Source organism: Aptenodytes patagonicus, chromosome 14 (genome assembly GCF_965638725.1).
Source record: "Aptenodytes patagonicus chromosome 14, bAptPat1.pri.cur, whole genome shotgun sequence".
NCBI classification, from domain to species: Eukaryota; Metazoa; Chordata; class Aves; order Sphenisciformes; family Spheniscidae; genus Aptenodytes; species Aptenodytes patagonicus.
The window spans coordinates 2,035,419-2,054,784 of NC_134962.1; the positions used below are offsets into that span (position 1 = coordinate 2,035,419).

A 19,366-nucleotide genomic window follows, 5' to 3' on the forward strand; every position below is an offset into this window, starting at 1 on the left:
CTGGAACTGGTGTCTTAGTCTTCCTGTTAAAGGGTTAGGAAAGAGAAGACGCTTTGATCTACCAATATGTTAGTGGACTGTGCTCTGCAGCCCTATTAACTACGACAGATGCTGGCGTACGATACGCTTTCTGGGTGCCTGGGCTGTTTGAAATTAAGACGCCGCTGGACACGATCACAGCAGAATACTTCCCGCCTCATACTGCTCTGCCGTTTGACCCGACTTGGCCTCCTGAGTGACTGGGGAGATGCATTAAATGCACCCACCAATGTACAGGGGGAACCTGCAAAGTGAGTAAGCAGATCGTGACTTTTGCTGGGGCAGGTACCAGAATTTGTTGACTCAGGAGGAGAACGTTCTGGGCACCAAGAGACAGGATGTCTCGACAGGGAGCCGGTGCCTGGACGGCCGTGGCCGTTCCTGCTCCCCCTGCCTGGCTGATGCTCCACCTTCACCAGTTCCCCTCCAATCAAGCCTGGACTAGAAGCAGGAGAGGGGATGAAGATGGAGCTGCAAATCCCTCCTCATCCTGGAGCTCTGGGGAAATGAAGAATAAACTCTCTGCAGCCAGTTGGGAACGACTCGCTTGTACCTGCGCTCCCATCGGTTAATCTTGTTCCAGACCCAAGCGCTGATCCTAACAAGGCAGGTGCTAAAAGCTCCTTGACTCATCAAATGCCAATGCCAGCCAATTTGGGGGTTACTCCTCTGGTCAACTCCGAAGAACATGCCATGTCCATATTCTAACAAGCCCTCTCACCTCATCTCCTTTGGGCCCAAGCATGTTGCAACCATCCCCATCCCTTACCTCCTTTCTAAAACCGAAGGAAACAGGGCAGACTGCTTAGTGACAAGCAAGGAATGGAGGAACCAACTTCCGTTGTTTTACAACGGGAGCCTGCATACCCTTTTCCCATTGTCCAGCTAAGAAATACTTCAATCATTAAAGCAGAGAGCAAGCTGAGATGGCGCCTGCACTCCAGGGTCACTTCTGATGGGGATACCACGTGCCTGTAGCAGCGGGGCCTCGCTAAGGACGTGCCATAGGTTCACCTCAGAGATGAAATGCTGAGAGCTGGACCTGTGGTCACACACACAGAGCTTGGGGACTGTCCTCCCTGGGCCACAGGCTGCTCTGGCAGGGACGCTGCAGAGCACCCCAGCTCCCGGAGCGGCACAGCCAGCCCCAGTAAGGACCGTGCCTCCCAGGGAAGGGTGACAAACACCCGCTCCTTGGGCTAGAGCCTCGATTCCTCGGCTGAACACCCACTGGCCTATTTGTAGTGGGGAAGACAGGCCTGACTGCTCTGGCACAGTCACGTTCAGCACGCTGGCTGGCCGTGCAGCCCGCACGGAGCCTTCCTGGCTTGGGAGATGCCCCAAAGCGCAGGAGATATGAGCAGCGATGGCCAACATCCCCACTCCACTGAAGCCAGGAGGATGTCCGAGGAGGCAAGATTCTGCCCGGCACTGATGTAGTACAGGGTTTGAAAAGGAGAGTAGCCTCCCATTGCTGCATAAATAGTGAGGCAAAGGCTGAGGAGGCATTTACAGAAAATGAATGTGGAACCAAAGCTGAGCCACATATTTTCAAAGCGCAAGGCATCGATCCCACGTTTGGCTTTCTGTGGCGACGGCTCTGCACCGCGCCAGGTGACGGATGAAGACATAATCCTGTGCTCTGATGGATGGCCGTGTGGCAGAGAGACAATTTTTCACTGCACTGTTACTGAACTGCTGCGCCTTGACAGCCTGCCTGAGCACATCCAAGCTCAGTGTCTCCCCAAGACGTGCTCTCATTCAACCACAATTTATCTGGCCTGATGCAAGGCATGGCACACAGCGAAATCCCACAGCCAGGACTCCGGAAGAGACCAGATTAGAGACAACCCCAACGATCTCTCCAGCCTTAAAACTATTTGTTTAGCTACTAGAAATACCCGACTCTGCTGGAGACACTGGGGCAAGGGGCCCAGACCACAAAGGGATTCAGAATCGCTGAGAATTAGGTGTCCAAACCCCTCTGAATCGATGCGAGGCAGCCAGCTCTCTGAAGATGACTAGCAAGTGCTCTATCAAACACAGCCCAGAACTGGTTTTAGGAACACCAATACGCATTTATGAGTGGCACACGTACACGTCCATTCCCCTCCAAAATCCACACGTGCGTGACTGAATAAAGCAAGTCCTTACTTTCTGGCAGACGTCCATGTGCTTTTTGAGCCCCACAATAGTTTTCCTGGTTATAACGCTGCAGGTTGGACAGGCGACTTCTCCCTTCTCGCTGATCTCCCGCTGCCACTGGTCCTCAGGGTTTGCTGGTGAGGGAGAGGAGAGAGGTGTTACACCCAGCCGCGGAGACCACAAGCTGCCTGGGCTGCTCGGCAGAGGACAGCACTGTTGTAAGCCTTGGTTTGCTCTGTCGAAAAGCGCTGAACTGGGAAAAGTTCCCAATGTTAAAAAAAGAGAAATACTCTCCCAGGCATGGGCCAAGCCCGGCACAAACCATGCAGGCACTTGCAGCTCTGCCTGCCCCACACCTCCTGCAGCTGCCTGAGCAAATTGGGTCACTGGGCCGCTCTATGTGGAGTTACCTGACCTGCTGGCATTTCATGGAGAAAAGGAGGTTCACCTTTCCAACCCCGCTGGTATCCCGCACACTGGGAGTTAAAACACGGTGATACCCCCGGCCACCTCATCTTGCCCTGCGTGGAATAACTCCCCCCTGCCAAACGAAACAATTAGCGGGAGTGAAACAAAGGTGAGCATCTCGGCTCCATCCGGACGTGTGCCTGGAAAGCTTCCCTGGCACTCCTCTTCCTGGCAGACACACAGGCAGCTAGGGAGTGCTAGCTTTCAGGCATGTGTTTATTTGAATGGCTGTGACCAGCTTAAAAAACACCCCAAATACGAGATACGTGGGGCCAAAACCTGCTCCCAGGTCCAGAGTTCCCGCCGCGTTCTCAGCAGAACAGCACTGGGCTTCCAGCAAGGGAAGCCCAGTCTGAATAAAATCCGCCAAGTCTGTTTATTTGGATGCTTTTGCACGGCTGTGAGATCAGAGAGTCGTTTATTTGAATTTGAAAGCCATGTAAGACATTGCAGCTGTGTTTATCTTGCACATCCTGCATTCCTCCTGCTGTCAGAGCTCCCAGGGAAAGTCAGCAACCTGTGCTAGGGTGTAGGCTGCACCTCGGAAAAGACATAATTATGCCCGGAGTTAGGCACTGGCATCATACACGGATATGACGATAGAAAAATTCCATCACCCCAGACGCTGACCCAAATTGTGGTCACAGTGAAGCCAGGTGGAACCAGGATTTGGCTATCATCTCCCAACACTTGCAGTGGTCTGTCCTGGCAGCGAAGCGAAGGTAGAGTAACCCTTTTGGGATGTCAGCTGTGGCTGCACCAATATTTTAGGAGCAGCGGCTGTCACCACATCTCTGCTACACCTCAGAAGGGCAGCAGCTGCGTGCTCCTGCTTCTGATTTTGTGCTGCTTCTGCTCGCAGACCTGCTAGAAAACTCACCCAGCAAACAGCCCGCTGGGCCAGGAGGGGTGCGAGGACCACTAGCTGCGGGTGAAGGTGGGGACCGTGGCGTGAAGGTGGGGACCGTGCAGGCTTGGAGCAGAGCACAGGATAAGCAGCTAAGCTGCACACAGAGCTGCTGCCTGTGCTTTGCTTCCACCAGCCTCACCTGCTGGTAGATGCACAGCCGTTTCCTTCTTCACACCAGCTCCTGAAGGTTTCTTTTTCAGCTCCTCCGTGTTGGTGCTCGCCTCCAACTTCTTGGCTCGATGGGCTTTCGCCTTGTCCTCTGCTTTGACGAGACCTGTGAAGAGAGAGGATTTTTATTCAGTACTTGCTTTAATACTCTCAGACCAACTCACATTTAGCAGGTAAAAAATTTCTACCTCTAACCCAGGGACGCTGAGCTGGCTGTAGGTCTGCCAAGGTTCTATGTGTAGGATCAGGTCCGTAACTACGACAAGCAATATCGTAACAGCTTGTGGTGTTTTATAAACAGAATCATTTCCCCCAACCCAGTTTATGAACTATGGAAGCACCATGGCAAAGCGGGGTAGGATGCTTCTAGCAAAGTAGACTGTGGGGAAGACAGGCTGGGGAGGAGGCAAAAGGGCATTCTGCAAGAAACCGAAAGGGGGAATTGGAACAGCCAATTCAGGATATAAAAGTGAGGTTCCTGCTGATGCTCCTGCACTGGAAGGCTGTCTAACTGCTTACGCTAAGGAACTGGGGTCCCTCTTAGAAAACTGGGCAAACTTTGGGATCCCAGACACCAGATCCCGCAGGACCTTTCGTCCCTGGATCTGTATGCAATTGTCACGACGAACACAGGTCCCTCCGGGTGCTGGGAAGGGTCACGAAGGAACAGAAGGAGAGGAGGGGTGACTGGGCGACCGGCGCACGGGGAAGAGGAAACCCGGCGCAGCTACCCTGGGTTGCTGGCGACTGTCACCAAGCCTGCCGGCAAAGCAGAGAGGAACTTGAAGGCAGGGCTCTCCGTGCCGGCAGAGCGCCAGGCTCTCAGCCAGCTTCTCCCGAACGCATCCACCCTCCCACCTTGTCTGTGCCTCATCCCCACATGACTGCACGGGCAAAGCGTGTGCTTCCCATTCAGCCTGCTAAAGGCATCACTGCCAACCACCGAAGCATCCTCCCTGCACTGAGCAGGGCCAAGCGAGCAGGAGGAGGGTCAGCACACGCTGAGAGCGTGCCAGCAGCGGCAGTGCCGCCCGATCCCCCTCTGTCGTGCAGAATCCCTCGGCAGTTCCTGGGCTGACATAAGAAATGGAAAACGTGACTTGTAAACGATGCTTTGGAAAGGCTGGCGAAGAGAGGAGGGGGGCTCTCCCCTGGGTCCACCCCCCCAAATCCATGTGCAGTTCAACCCTGTGCCTGTGCTTCCACAGAAAATGCTGGAGGCAACACGGTGAGTGCCAGGGTCAGATCCGCACCTGACCCACGAGGGTCCACATCCCCCTGGACTTGTGGGTTGTGACTCTTGCAAACCCAGGGTCTGAACGGAGACAGCACCCCACGACGGGCTGGTGGCCCCCTTGTCTTTGGGGAGCGAGCTGCCACGTTGAACCCGGGGGATGTAGGCAAACGCCCGCCCGATCTTCACTCTCCATTTGAGGCAGCGGGTCACTGGGGGGGACCAGCTTACTCTCGAGGAACCCACAGCAGATGTTTCAGTCTATGGCAGTGCCTCTGCGTGGAAGTTAAGGGAAACAACCCCAGACTTCCCAGGAGCCAGGGGAAAGGAAATCGCAGAGACCGCATCCAGCCTGCTCTTCGGTAAGTGTTTAATTCCTTCAAAGCCATTAGTGCCTCTCCCCCGAGTGCCTCTCATACTGGAAGGTGCTGCCTCCTGCAGTGCCTGGAAATCTGCTTTTTATTTCCCTGATTGAACGTATTTCATAGCCAGTCCGAATCCAGTTGCTCTCGTGCCAGGGATGCTCCAGGTTTCCTCCCTCCTTTCCAGCCCAGTTGGGTGTATTTATGGAGCATGACCACAGTCCCACTCGCTCTTGCTTTGTCAGGCTGAAGCAGCCAGCTCCTGAGCCTCCTCTCAGAAAACATCCCGGTAACACGTCTCTTCCCCCTTGAATTAATTTTCTTGAACGTGGGCGACCAGCATTGGAGACAACGTCTGAGGGACGGATGCGTCACCCAGCCTTTCTACGCAGCAGAAATCCTTTCGACGCTATTGGAAATACTGTGACATCCCAGGACGGTGGGATGAGGACGATGAGATGATGTTTCCCATGTCTCGCTTGTGTCAGCAGCTCCTTACTCTTGCATTACGGCTGGACATACCCGGATCCTTTCTCCTCCTCCCTCACTTCCCAGCGACAGGCTCCCGAGCAGAGCAGGCAGGGTTGTTATCAGTGCCAGCTCTGCTGCTGCCTTTCATTCCCTTTCCAATGCTCTTACGGTCAAAGGCACCAGCTCCTCCAGTGTGATGTCCCCAGGCTCCAGGTGGCTCCCACGTATCTCCACCACAGGGAGGGCTCCTGGGGAAGCTACAACCCTACAGCTGACCAGAGTCGTCCCCGTATTACCTTTCAGTCCAAATGTCCCCGAGATGGACGGCTGCTCCCCCGTAAATTTCTTAGGAGTTTTCTGTTTCCTTCCTGACTCAAAAGAGAGAAACAGAGAGAGAGATTTGGTCAAATAACTGTACTGCCAGGGGGCCTTCAGCAGTCCCAGGGCGCGGGGTGGGCACATACTCCATGTCAGGAGCGGATCACCTTGAGGAGGCCTTTACCCCTGTGAAATACAGGGGCTGTTGAATGAAGCACCCACCCACCAAACAGTAACAGGATGCTGCTTCCCACCCCACAAAATCAGGAGAAATAATGGTATCCAGGGCTAATTCAAGGAGTGGAAGTGGTGGCTCTGCCTAGTGCCAAAAGCCACGTGGTTTCCACAGCCTCAGCAGCTAAGGTGGCTGGTGGCGGTTCACTGTGGTGCTGCAAGCAGTGTAAACCCATGCCATGATGGGGACAACCACGGCCCTGCCTGCCAGCCCCACAGCGGTAATGGACAGAGTGAGCCTCCTTACCCTGTCCCAATACTTAAGGAAAACACATTTGCCAGATCCACCCTGGTTTAAACTGTCACACCCGGTGAGGACAGATGGGCTGATACAGGAGCTTGCTATGCTGCAGGGTATTCAATCCATTTCCAAACCTGTAGGTCCTATAGAAATACCTCTACCACAGCTGCAACCTGGTTTTAACTCTCAGTGGAACTCACTGTTGCAAGAAACTGGGGGGGGCAAATTATCGGGGTGTTGAAAAAAGGTTTGGATACATTCAGAGAGACACCCGCAGCAGCGTTGGCTGGAACAGAGCCCCGTCCCTTCCCGTGGGACACCCCTCTCTGGGCTCCTGAAGCAGCACAGCCCCGGGCTCTAATCTTACTGTGCTTCATCCTCTCGGGGTCTTCCTCCTGCAGTGAGGCCTGGCTGCCCCCCTGCTGCACGGCATCCTTGCCGCTCGAGGACTTCGCCGTGGGGGTGGCGGCTGCCATCGCCTCGGCTGCTGCGATCTGAAACTCCTTGCTCTCCCGGCTCTCCGCCAGGCACTCGCCATTCTCGGCGTGGTCCTGGGCCACGGCTTTTTCCGTCTTTGCCTGTTTGGGATGGATGGTGGGGCAAGCTGAACTCTCAGCAGCTCTAGGGCAAAGCACAGAGGGCTTGTTTAAAGAGGGGTTGTTAGACAAACGTCCTGACACCTCTCCCCCCTCGCCAGCCCAGATGATGGGAATGGAGGCGGGCACGTTCCCCTTCTCCCAGCCGTCCCTACACCACCACCACCACACAGCCCAGCCACAGCCTGGTACCTTTTCTTGCCACCACTCTTCCCAATGGCCTTCGGCACTTTGTTTTCTGCTTTGCTGGTTGGCACTGGCCGGTCCAAGTGATTCCAGAGCCGATGCTTTTCTAGCTGGGTTTTGGAGGTGAAGGCAGCTTCGCAGTACGAGCACGAATAGGTCAGCTTCTCCGAGATCGCACCCTGTGCGGAGCAGGGAGAGACAGGAGGGCACGGACGTTAGACCACAAAAGGGACAGGCTTTTTCTGATGCAAACACACGCTGTGTGCAATACCCTTCTGCCCCTCCAAATGGTTACCAATGGTCCATGATCCCCCCAGGCCAGACCTCACACTGAGCCGGAGGGACCCCAGTCCCTCTCGTACACACCTCACAAACTGTCCCTGGCCCATCTGTGCCCTCCCCATTTCAATCTCACGTTTTTCCTGGGGTTTAAGACCTGAGAGGGGCTTTACCCTGTAGATGGTAGCATAAGAGCTGGCCACTGGAAAGGACACACAGCCCTCCGGTCTCCTTACCCCTTGGCAGCGCTGATAGTGGTACTTCAAGCCATAAATGCTGGGGAACTCCAGCCAGCAGCCTGAATTGGGACATTTCACCCTGGAGTGAGCTTTGAATTCGTCCTTCCACTGGTTCATCAGGGGGAGCTGGGAACCGGAGAGACAAGAGACATAGCTGAGCAAAGATCATTGCGTGCCTGGGTGCGTGCCGGTGCATCCTGGGGGGGCACATGGGACTTCCAATCGTTCCTGTCCACCCCTTCCCACTGTGCAGCTGCAAAGTAGACCCCAGGGCTGTGCTTCAGTGCAGCGGTGCACCTTCCAGCGAGGGGTGCTGGGACGGAGCCGCAGGCTCTACAGGCTAATGGTTCCTCCCGAGAATTTACCTTGCTGTGCCTCCCAGAGTGCACGCACGCTCCCGGCCAGGCTGGGGAATCAATCAGGCCAGAAGTCGCCCGAGTGATTTAACCACTCCACATTTTATCTAGTCAGTAAATCACCCCATGCCCATGCTTTCATGACAAACTGCTCTGTGTGTTGTCCATGCTACCGTGCTGGAATTAAACTGCACAACTCTGCGGGGAATAAATCACCCCTTTGCCGGTGCTGCCGGGTCATTAGCCAAACCTGATGTGGCTGTGAGAGAATCCAGCTCACCTGGGAATGGCCCTAGGAAGGGGAGGCTGGGGGGGGGGGGTACTGTTCCCCACCAGGGTTTTGGAGGATGCTGGGCGCTGGCATGGAGGGTATTCAGGGGCCAAGATCTTGCCGAGTCCAAGACAAGGCTGCTCTGAAGATTAAACCACCGGGAAGGCAGGTTTAACCCTGGAGCGGGGCTGGCCGAAGCACGCGGTGCAACAAGACGCGGAGGGCAAGTCAGAGGGAGCGAGGCAGGGAGGGCATCGGGGATCAGAGCGCGCGGGGTCTTACGGGGATGTCTTTCAGCGCCTGGTTCTCAGCCTTGGGTCGTCCTTTCTTCCTGCCTTCAGTTTTGTCACTGGTTGCATTTCCTGCAAACAGATGCAGCGCACGTCACCTGCCGTCCAGCCAGCCGTGCCGGAGGAGCTGCCGTCCCGGCAATCCTGCTGCCCAGCCCCAGCCTCCCACCGCCCAGCCGGCTCCCTCGCTCTGCACGGGGTCTGCCTCAGCTCTGGGCTGCCGTGTCCCCGCCCTGGCAAGGACAGCGATTCCCCTTTGGAAGGCAATGCCACCTCCCCTGCAATTCAGTGCACAGCCCCTACACCTGCAGATACCTGCACAGGAGACGGCTGCTTCTCCTGGTGTTTGCTGACCCCTCTCCTTTCATTTACACAGAGCAGTTTCAGCACAGCTGGGGCTCGCTTCGGAAAACTGTCCTTCCATTTGGGTTGGAAGAAATCCTTCAACAGCTACGCTACTTAGCAAAAGAAATCTGCGTCTAGGTCAGCACGCTGGGCCCTGGGCAGGCTGTCGAGCACAGAAATCCCTCATCCCCTTTGCATGGCCAGCGTGGCTGAGCAGCCCCAGGGCTGCAGGAGGACGCTGGCCCAGGGGATGTGACGAGCACATGGGGAGCAGCAGGGATGGGGATGGCTGGGGGGGGTGAGGACAGGGCAAGGCAGTGCTTGGGGGACTCGGGTGGGGAGGAAAAGCCGTGGGGACATCTTTGTGAGGGGCCACGGCTCTGCGTGTGCTCAGAGCAGGCTCTTGGGGCATCCTGAGCACGAGCTGAATGCCAGCGGGGCAGAAATGTGCCCGGTTCAACCAGACACTGCAATCAGGGGAGACTACGAAGTCTCCGATGTCGCGTGACAGGGCACGCCAAATACAAGCACGTTAAACTGCCAAGCCCCAGACCAGACACTTCGGCTCACAACGGCAGCAAACCCCCCGATTTCACCTACTTCACACCCAAAATGGGTTGAGCAAAGCGGTACAAACACCACGACAACTTTCACCGGGGTTTGTGTGCAGGGGCTGAGGGCAGTTCACCAAATCAATCCACTTTCACATCCAACCTCCCATCTCTCCAAGCAGGAACAGAGCACCCTGGTCACCTCACAGGTCTGGGGAGCCTTGCCAAGACCCCGCTCCCTTCGCCCAGCGCCGTCCCCCCATGGCTCTGCGCTCCCGGCAGGCCTTAAGCTGCATTTTGAGGGCTAACCCGTAATCTTAAGTGATGCTGGGAGTCGGTGTAACCCAAAGACAAACTGGACAGATGTGAGCGGCCAACGGGAAATGCCATGTACAGAAAGCTGAGCCTGAGATCTGGGAGGGCTTAATGAGCAGGACTGGGAATAAAAGCCTCCTGCTACAAGAACAGGAACAAGCCAAAAAGCATCCCTGAGAAGGAAACCCCAAAACAGCTAGGAGAGGATAACTGAGATTAAAAATCTAAACTCAACCTGTAAAACACTCTTCTCTGGTGAAAATCAGGTAAGAAGAAGAGGCTGGAAGCCGAGCTGGCAATCCCTCCAGCTCCTGAGAAACCAGAGCTCAGCTCCAAGCCTGGCACTGGCTGTACTCAGAAGCCAATCCAGGATTTTTTTGGAACAAGGGATGGAAATCAAACAGAAAGCCAACCAGTTACCTACAAAGGCACTGCCAAAACCACACACTCTCTCCCTTTTCATGCCTTCTGCCCCAGCAGCCAGGGGTAAAATAGCGAACAAGACAGTTGGCTCATTTATTTCCAGTCCCCTGAAGTCACGCCAGCTGGTTTGCTCCACTTTGATACCCGTAAAAGCGTCCCTTGGTGATGTAGCGTCCTTTGGAAATCCCTCTAGCCCAGAAGGCCTCGTCTGCAGGAGGTGGTGACCTTTATGGACTATAAGAGAAAGTCCCTAAAAAGCCAATTACCTGCCCCCCCACAAGGCAGCCTCTAAGCTGTCCCCAAAACACCCCGTTCGGTTTGGACACCCACCTGCCTGGCTCCTGCCCCGAAACGGCTCGTGGTCCTAAGGAGAGGGGAGGATTTTGCAAGCCTGGCCCCAAACCGTGCTAGTTCTGGAGCAACTGTGCAGGGTTCATTCAAAACTCTCGTAGCGCCCATGAAGGACGTTTGTGCATCGCAGCTGCCCTCTGCATTTTGTATTTTCTCCACTGCTCTTAGACCACGTGCTCAGGCTTTTCCTCCACACTCGTGTAAGCGAGGACCTCACCCTGCACGTGAAACGGAGCTATGTTTCTTGCACATCATGGGACTCCATGAGCTGGCAGTTTATGAAAAACCACCAAATTATACAGGATTTGAAGCAAAGGCTCACAACACTGCAGTTACCTGCTTATTGTTCTCCCTGTTTTCTGTTTTCTCTCATAAACTCTTCAAAATATTCCAAATTTGAAATATCCCACGGCAGCAGGTCCCTGTCCCTCCGGACAGCTCTCCCTGGGAGCCCAGCATGTCCGGGGCTGCGGCTCGTGCAGATGCTCAGTGACAGCTCTCCTCTCCTTTTCACAACTTGCACAAGTTTCAAAACTTTCGGGGACGTTTCGTGCCAAACCAGTGCACAAGAGCGCCCAGCCCAGCCGTCCCTCAATGCCCTCGTTGACCAGCTGCCGGCTGGGGACAGCGATGACAGGGACAGGAGGAGCAGAAATCACGTCTCCTCTTCCAACATCCCACTCCTGGCCACCACCCGCCGGCTCTGCTAAACCCTGGACTTCACAGGCACTTGCAGGAGCCACGAACCCGACGGCGCTCGGTGTTATGGCCGGCACTGTGGCTGCGTGCCCCTGCAGCAGGTTACCGCAGTTTTGGGCTGACTCAGCCGGGTGGAAACGTCGTGCTCTTTAGAAACGGGACCGGGGATGGCCTGCGGATGGACTCGAGGCTTCTCTGGACCAAGACCTGGCTTGGAAAGGATGCTCCCTGCGCCAACCAAGCTGCTGCATCTGAGGGGGCCAGCAAAGCGACTGCAGGAAAGGCCTCTTTCTCCCCAGTCCGCATCAAGCCTAATCCGCCCCAACAAAGTGAACCCTGGCAGACGTTTCCACCTCCAGCACTTTCCCAGGGAGAGCAATGCGGTATCTTTCTTTATCACGGAGTACCCTTCACTGTGCCTCATCGCTTTCAGTCCATCTAAACCAGAAGGAAGGGCTAAAAAAAGGGGCTTTTCTACTTTTAAAGGTGCTGATAAGATGTGGCGCAGGGAAAAACGCTCTCCCGAATGCAGGTATGTTCATACTGCGGACAGCTGGAGTTCATTCCCCTTAGCAATAAGTTATACCCCTCTGTTAGCGATTACAGCTTCAACCCCCTCAAGGGAAGAGCGGCATTTGGGAAACATTTAGGGCACAGGCGTTTCTCCGTGAGGCCACCGATTTTGGGTGCCTGGTCTGAGATACATCTCTGGGGTCCGACCCTCGCCCTGGGTGCAGGCGCCCCGCGGCATCCAGGGCTGCCGTCAGCAAGATAAAGGCAGCGAGCGCCTCTCCGCACCCGCAGAGGGGATCTGCCCAGCATAAGCAGACAGGAGAAAAATCTCCTTGGGCCTGGAGATTCCTGGATAGAGAAATCAGCTATCCGTCAGAGTGACAGCCCCTAGGAAGCAGGTCCCCCGGGGCTCGTCCACTCGCAAGCCTCCATCCCGGAGGCCGTGACACAGGAGACAGCAGATGGTCTGAACTCATTTAAGCCTTTCCATCCTTTGATGTAACACTTAGCTACCAACACGATAAATAGGCGGCGAGACACCCACCTCGTTAAGCCAGACGCACGCCTCTCGAAAGGGAGAGGCCGTCTCCATCCCTCCCCTCCTGTTCCCAGGGACCGGCTCTCTGCAGCTCCGAGGGTCTGGGGCTTTTTTGGCCCAGCACAGCCCTCGCCGGTAGGTCGAAGCGAGGAGCAGAGGCACGCTGAGGCACGATGCACTCGCACCCCCTCGTTGTGGCAGCCGCCCCCCCCCAACCCCTGAGCTCGTCCCCTCCACCCCATCCACCTCCACGGAAAGAAAAACCCAGTTCCTTACCGAGCTTGGGCAGCTCTGCCGGCGGGTTTATCCTCGTCTCCGTCCTGCTTTCTTTGCTGGCAGCGGGTTTGTTAGAGCCTGCAGTTTTCCTTCCACCTTTACAGGCATAGGAATCCGCCATCTCTGAAAGAAGCAGGGGAGGCGTTAAAATTCACTCCTCGGAGCCGGGAGCAACACATGCTGAAAGCAAGGAGAGCTGCTGGGGAGGGAAGGAAATTAGAAAACTATCATGCAGCTTAAAGGTTCCCACAAAGAGAAGAAACGGGACGTGTTTCCGAGTATTCGTTCTACGGTCAAGCAACGCCACAGACATGGCTGAAAAGCTGCGTTCATTATAAGCTGGTTTCCCCTCCACATATAACGGCAAAGACTTTATTAAAAATTATGGGCTGACTTTGCCCAGAGAAGTAGCAAATAAATGGCTTTCCCTCTTCGTTTATTTCACTGCTTTCATTTAAGACACCAAAAAAAAAAAAAAAAAAGTGAGTTTTAACGAACAGATGTAGTGATAAATTTCCAATTTTCCTTATTAATGGGAAACTGTTATAAACTGAGAATTGTTAACGTTATCTGAATTTTCATATTAATAATTCAATTTGGCTTCTCTAGAAATAATGAACACCAGGAATTATCGCAGAAGGCCCAATCTTGCTCCCAACGGAGGCGGGCAGCAGGACACCCCTCCACTTCGGCGGTGCCAGGACGAAGCCCACGGCGCGGCTGGCTCTGCCCCCGGCTGGTTTCAAGTACCCTCCTCCCCTCCCGACAGCACAAGCAAAGACACGTCTGAGGACGGGGGCTGCGTCGGGAGGTGCTGCATACGGCCCCGGGGGAAAGGAGTCCTCCAAGCCTCCAAAACGAGAGCATCAAGCCCTTGGGACGTGATTCCCCGGACCACCACGGCCTTGAAACCTCGGCCGGGACGTGATGCTGATGCTCAGCCAGGCACCGGCAGCGTGACTAAGGGAAGTGCCAACTGGTGCCTTCTTCACCTTTGCTCAACACTTCTCTCCCACACACACGGGTTTTTTAAAACACAGATTTGACTCGTCACCCCCAGTTCCTCCCACGAGATCACGCTGGCATCGTTTAACTCAACGGAGTTAATGCCCTGAGCATCCAGACTCATCCCGCCTGTCCTCGTGCCCAGAGGGAGGGGGAACATCTCCCGTGTGCCTGGATCGCCGGCTGTGCCATCAACACCTGGGACATGAGGGTCCAACAGTCCTTTCCGAGGTGCCCCCGGGGAACCTTCCACGTGGGAATGGGCACTGTGCATCGCGTGCAGGCCAGATGTTGCGAGAAGACCTGGCAAAAGCTTCTGGCATGCGTTCGGCTGGTGACACATATGGGGTTATTTGCACGGACACAAAGGTTAATCGGATCAAGTGAGAAATTCCAGCCTTGGCAACAGGTTCTCTGGCATTTGGTGCTGAACACAGGGACCATTTATTCAGCTAATTTGGGCTCTTTCGGTGGGAGACCTGGGTAGGAGCCGCAGCCTGACTGCCAGTGGCTCTGTCCCGGGGACTGCTGGTCTCCGGAGCAGGCACAGAGAGGGGTCCCTGCGGCCTCTTCCCAAATCACGGCTCCACTCTCAGTCGCGTGGGCACTGCTACTGCCCCCGATCCTCCGGGGACGAACATGACAGTCCCCTTCCTTCCTGTGCTGCCTCCTGGCACCTCTGCTCCTCTGAGCGATCCTCAAGTTGCTCGAATTAAAAAAAATAAAAATAATAAAAAAAAAAAGACTCAGGAAAGACCGGCGAACTGAAAGCTGAAGATGACAAGATCTCCGCGCTTTACAACGGGGTGAAAACCAAGGGGAAACCCACGCAGCTGACACGTTTATCCAACCTGGGCTAGTGCTGAAATGCAACCGTGCCATGGCTTCGCCCCTTGGGCCGGGCACACATCCCAGAAGGAGAGGGGAGGGAGGGCCAGCGCCGGGGCAAAGGCTGAGCAGGACCCCCCGTGCCGAACGGTGGCCACCAGCACGCTCGCACCCCAAGCGGCGAGACACCCGGGCGCAGGCAGGCAGGGCTGCCGTCGGACGGGCGACAGACCACAAAACCTCTGTGTCCGCCTCGCCGGGCAGCTCGAGGACGACTCGCAAAGGGTGACAGGCGGGGCAGACCCTGTCGACAGCCAAGGTGCCCAACTCCTGTGCCCTGAACACCCCATGGGAGCGCACACCAAACCACGGGAGCCGGGGCAGTGCTGAGCATCACCCCCCCAATGCTCCCTTCCCGAAACCACTGCCGCGTTCGAGGTGCCTGGCTCAGCCCTGCTCCCGCAGCCGGACGTTTCTCGTTCCCCTTAACACATCTGTCCCCTCAAAGGGATCCTTTCTGGCCAGCTGAGGAGGTTTTGAATGTCTTTTGTTTTTCCACACCAAATACTTCTTTGAATTTTTTTCCCCTTCTTATTTTTTGGCTAAATGAAAAATAAAAATCCCATAAACCACTTAGCGAGAGCCAAACTCTGCTCCCTGGCCACCGATACAACCCCAGGGATCCGAGAGGAATTGCCCCGGAGCCAGAGAGCAGAAATCAGGCCATTGTGGTTTTTTTGTAATGTCCAAACTTCTCACTCGTTTTTCAGTAACACACACTGAAACCGGGCAACAGCCCGCGCCCTTCCACACTTTCGTTGTTTTTGGTGAAAACCCTTTTGCAACCGGCAACGGGAGGAGAAGATATCGGCAGGCCCTGCCTGAGAGCGGGGCTAGGACGCGGCATGGGACGGTCGGGGCTGGCAACGTCTTTGCCGATGAAGCCTCCAGCTCTTTTTAGGTAACTTTTTAGAAGTTCGTGGCAGCATTTTCGAAGCGTCCCACTCCAGCTCCGGAAAAAAACAGCCCGTGTCAACACAGGAGCCAGCACGGGATGAGCGGAGGCCGAGCTGGCAGTGCCGGGAACGGGGGCGAGGAGCAAGCCTGCGGCCGCAGGAAGAGGGGAGCAAAGCCTGGGAACCCACCACGTGCTCCCAAGCCACCGGCATCCCTGCCCGGCCGGCGCAGCCACGCGCTCCTCCGCCGGGTTTGACAAGGGATGGCAACGTCCCAGCCACTCACCGCCCCGACAGGCTCTTTCCCTCCGTGACAGACACCTCCTGCGGAGCTGTCAGGCTCTGCAGGCTGGGCACAGCCCTGAAATTGGGCACAAACTGGAAAAGGGGAAATAATTCCACGCATAAATGCCCGTCCGTGACTTTGGATGGGGTCCACAGGAGCATGTAGGGCAGCCAGGGACGGCTGGGACCCTCTCAGCACCCAGACATCCTTATCGCTGCAAGGGGGAAAGTCACCCGTGGGTCCTTGACCACAAATTCTCCTGCCGGGACTCCCACCCCGGTCCCATCGCCACGGATGCACCGTGCTGCGCACCGACCAGCCTGGTCACCCGTCGATCCTCTCCACTTATCATTAATAATTTACCAACGGCTCCAGATGTAGGCAATGCCAAAAAGGCAAGCAAGCTGCCCGCCCCTGCCCTGGCGCCAGCGGCGTGCCAGGCAGGATGCAGGCAGAGATGCGACGAGGCCGGCGTGGATGATGGACGCCAAAGGGCGCTGCCGGTCTTTGCTGCCGCCGGAGGAGCCGTGCTCCTTCCCGCGAGCTTGAGGCCGAACCGGAGCCGCGGCCACGCGCTGGGAGAAACTTCCCGGGAATAAAGACGAGGAAGCGGTGGGAGAGGCTTCCTCGGGAGAGAGAGGAATCGCCCTCGCCGCAGGCTTCCCGAGAGGGAACCACGTGGTGGGTGAAGCCCTGCAAGCCCCTGCCTCCCCGGGCACGGCCGGTGAGCGGGCGGCTCCGGAGGCGCGCGGTGCATCCCCTTGCCATCGCCCACGCCGAACGAAGCCCGGCGGCTGGTGGCTGTCCCCGGTGAGGCTCTCCTGGAGGGAACAACTCACCCTGCGGCGTGAGGCCGCCGTGCTCCCACCGAGCGGCTCTCTCTGGGCGCGGGCGAGGCTTTTTGATAGTGTAAAGTTTCTGTTTGAAGCACGTTAGCCAGTCCCTCCCCCCCTCGCCCGTCCCCAGGCACAAAAGCAAAGGGGAAAAGCACACAGAAACCGCCCGGCAGACAATGAGACCTCGCCGTACCGAGGCGGGGACCGGGGTGTCCCCCCGCCCCGGGCATCCCCGGGGCCAGCGGACACGGGGACCTTCACCCCGCCTGGTCCTGCTGTCACCTCCCCGGGCCTGGCTGCGCCCCCACCTCCCCTGCCCCCTGGCTGGCCCTGTCCCCCCATCTGCCCCACCTCGCTGTCACCCCTGCTCCCACCCGTCACCGTGCGGGCAGGGCCGCCCCGGGCCTGCACCTCCCCGGGCCTGAGCGGGGGCCGCCTCGCCGCCCGTCAGCCGGCCGGGCCGCCCCGCGGCCCGTCGCCTCCCCGGGCCCCGCCGCCCCATCCCCGGGTAGACGGCCGGGGCTCACCCCAACGGGCCGGGGCCCAGCACGGGCCGGCGAGGAGGGCCCGGCCCGGCCGCGCCGCCGGGAGGGGAAGAGCGAGCGGCAAAATGGCGACGCGGCGGCGGGCGGAGCGGAGCGGGGCGCGGGGGGTCCCCGCCGCGGCGGGGCCGGGGGTGCCGGCGGAGCCGGGCCGGGCCGCGGCTCGGTGCTTACCTCGGCGGCGGCGGGCCGCGGCGCGGGGCGCGCAGGGCCGGGCGCCCCCCCGGCCGGCGAGGCGGTGCCGCCCGCCGCCCCCGGCTGCGGGCCGCCGTGCGGGGCTCCCCGGCGCGCCCACACCCGCGGCGGCGCCGCGCTCCGCTGCCGCGCTCCCGCCCGCCCGTCGCCGCCGCCGCCGCCGCCGCCGCGGCTCATGCGCGCTCCCCGGCCCGCCCCGCCCGGCCCGGCCCGGCCCGCCCCGCGCCCCGCCACCGCCGCCGGCCCGCGCCGGCCCCGCGCCGCGCGGATCTCGCGTGGCTCCGCCGACGGGGCCGGGGCCGGGGCCGGGCGGGAGGGCGGGCGGGGGCGCTGCCCCGGGAGGGCGGGACCGGGCAGCGCCCCCCGGCCCGGCCCGGCTTGACCCGGCCCGGGCAGGTGCGGGCAGGGCTGCCCGGCCCCCGGTACGGGCAGGGCAGGGCAGGGCAGGCCTCCCGCCGGCTCCCCCCCGCCCCGCCAGGGGGCAGGCAGGGCTGCTCTGCCTGTCCGGGGTGCGGGCAGGGCGTCCTGCCCGTCCTCCTGCCCTCCAGGTGTCCTGCCTGTCATCCTGCCCTCCAGGTGTCCTGCCCGTCATCCTCTCCTCCAGGGTGCAGGCAGGGTGTCCTGCCCGTCGTCCTGCCCTCCAGGGTGTCCTGCCCGTCCTCCTGCCCTCCAGGTGTCCTGCCCGTCATCCTGCCCTCCAGGATGCAGGCAGGGTGTCTTGCCCGTCGTCCTGCCCTCCAGGGTGCCCTGCCTGTCGTCCTCTCCTCCAGGGTGCAGGCAGGGTGTCCTGCCCGTCGTCTTGCCCTCCAGGGTGTCCTGCCTGTCATCCTCTCCTCCAGGGTGCCCTGCCTGTCGTCCTCTCCTCCAGGGTGCAGGCAGGGTGTCCTGCCCGTCGTCTTGCCCTCCAGGGTGTCCTGCCTGTCATCCTCTCCTCCAGGGTGCCCTGCCTGTCGTCCTCTCCTCCAGGGTGCAGGCAGGGTGTCCTGCCCGTCATCCTCTCCTCCAGGGTGCCCTGGCCGTCGTCCTCTCCTCCAGGGTGTCCTGCCTGTTGTCCTGCCCACCAGGGTGTAGGCAGCATACCCTGCCTGTCGTCCTGCCCTCCATGTTGCCCTGCCCATCGTCCTGCCCTCCAGGGTGCAGGCAGGGTGCCCTGCCCATCCATCCCCCCTCTAACCCCGGGGTGCAGGCAGCTGGAAGGAGGCTCTGGGTCCCCTTGTGAAGACACCCCGGCTCCTGGGGACAAGGCTGGGTGCGAGGCCGGCGTGGTGCCTGTGGGATGGTCCCGTTTTCCTGGCTCCCAGGCTCGGGGTGTCACCCTCCCCAGAGCCGGTGGCACCCGGGAAGGTGCCGCAGGGCAGAGCCAGCCTCGGTTATGGGCACTGGGAATGCACAGCCGCGCCAGGATCCAGCATCACCATCTGAGTGGCCGCAGCTGCCTAGAAATTAGGGAAAAACAAATTTTGCTACGTGAGAGCAAAACCCAGAGCGACCGTTGCTGTCGGGGCCGCCCTGAAGCACCATCACCGGCATGTGGCTCATGCAGTGCCACTGGGAATCGGGAGGCCCCGTGGCGCAGCCATGCAAAATCGAAGCGAAAAAAAAACCCAACCCAAGTTGGGAGTTTCCCCGCGGTTCCCCTCTTTGTCTCCATTGCGGGGAAAGAGCTTAATTAATGTCTGCGGAGAGCAGGGAAAGCTTTGTGTAATTGCTAGGTATTATTATCGGCGGAGCGGAGGGTGATCAGCGGGGTGGGAGGGACAGGCACAGCCCACCTTCTTTGTATAAAATGAGGCATATCTGAGGCAGCTTTGCTTCCCAGCCAACGAACTGCCTGCCAGGAGAGCTGTTAACCTGCAGCGGGCAGGAAAGCAGCTGCCTGTTAGGGCTGTCAGGCAGCTTC

At 58.3% G+C, this 19,366-nt stretch overlaps 1 protein-coding gene across 2 annotated transcripts in view; it reads right to left on the reverse strand.

The window, feature by feature from the left end:
• The window catches only part of ZNF512B (zinc finger protein 512B), a 31,853-nt gene extending 14,381 nt beyond the window's left edge, over positions 1–17,472 (reverse strand). For both annotated transcript variants that reach the window (XM_076352187.1, XM_076352186.1), the window contains exons 1-9: positions 17,446–17,472; positions 12,819–12,941; positions 8,800–8,879; positions 7,888–8,016; positions 7,379–7,551; positions 6,958–7,211; positions 6,094–6,165; positions 3,702–3,836; positions 2,194–2,318 (exon numbers count right to left, since the gene is read on the reverse strand). In XM_076352187.1, the coding sequence (XP_076208302.1) occupies positions 2,194–2,318; positions 3,702–3,836; positions 6,094–6,165; positions 6,958–7,211; positions 7,379–7,551; positions 7,888–8,016; positions 8,800–8,879; positions 12,819–12,939 (1,089 nt within the window). In that variant the 5' untranslated portion in view covers positions 12,940–12,941; positions 17,446–17,472. The remainder of the gene's footprint in view (positions 1–2,193; positions 2,319–3,701; positions 3,837–6,093; positions 6,166–6,957; positions 7,212–7,378; positions 7,552–7,887; positions 8,017–8,799; positions 8,880–12,818; positions 12,942–17,445) is intronic.
• Positions 17,473–19,366: the final 1,894 nt, after the last annotated feature.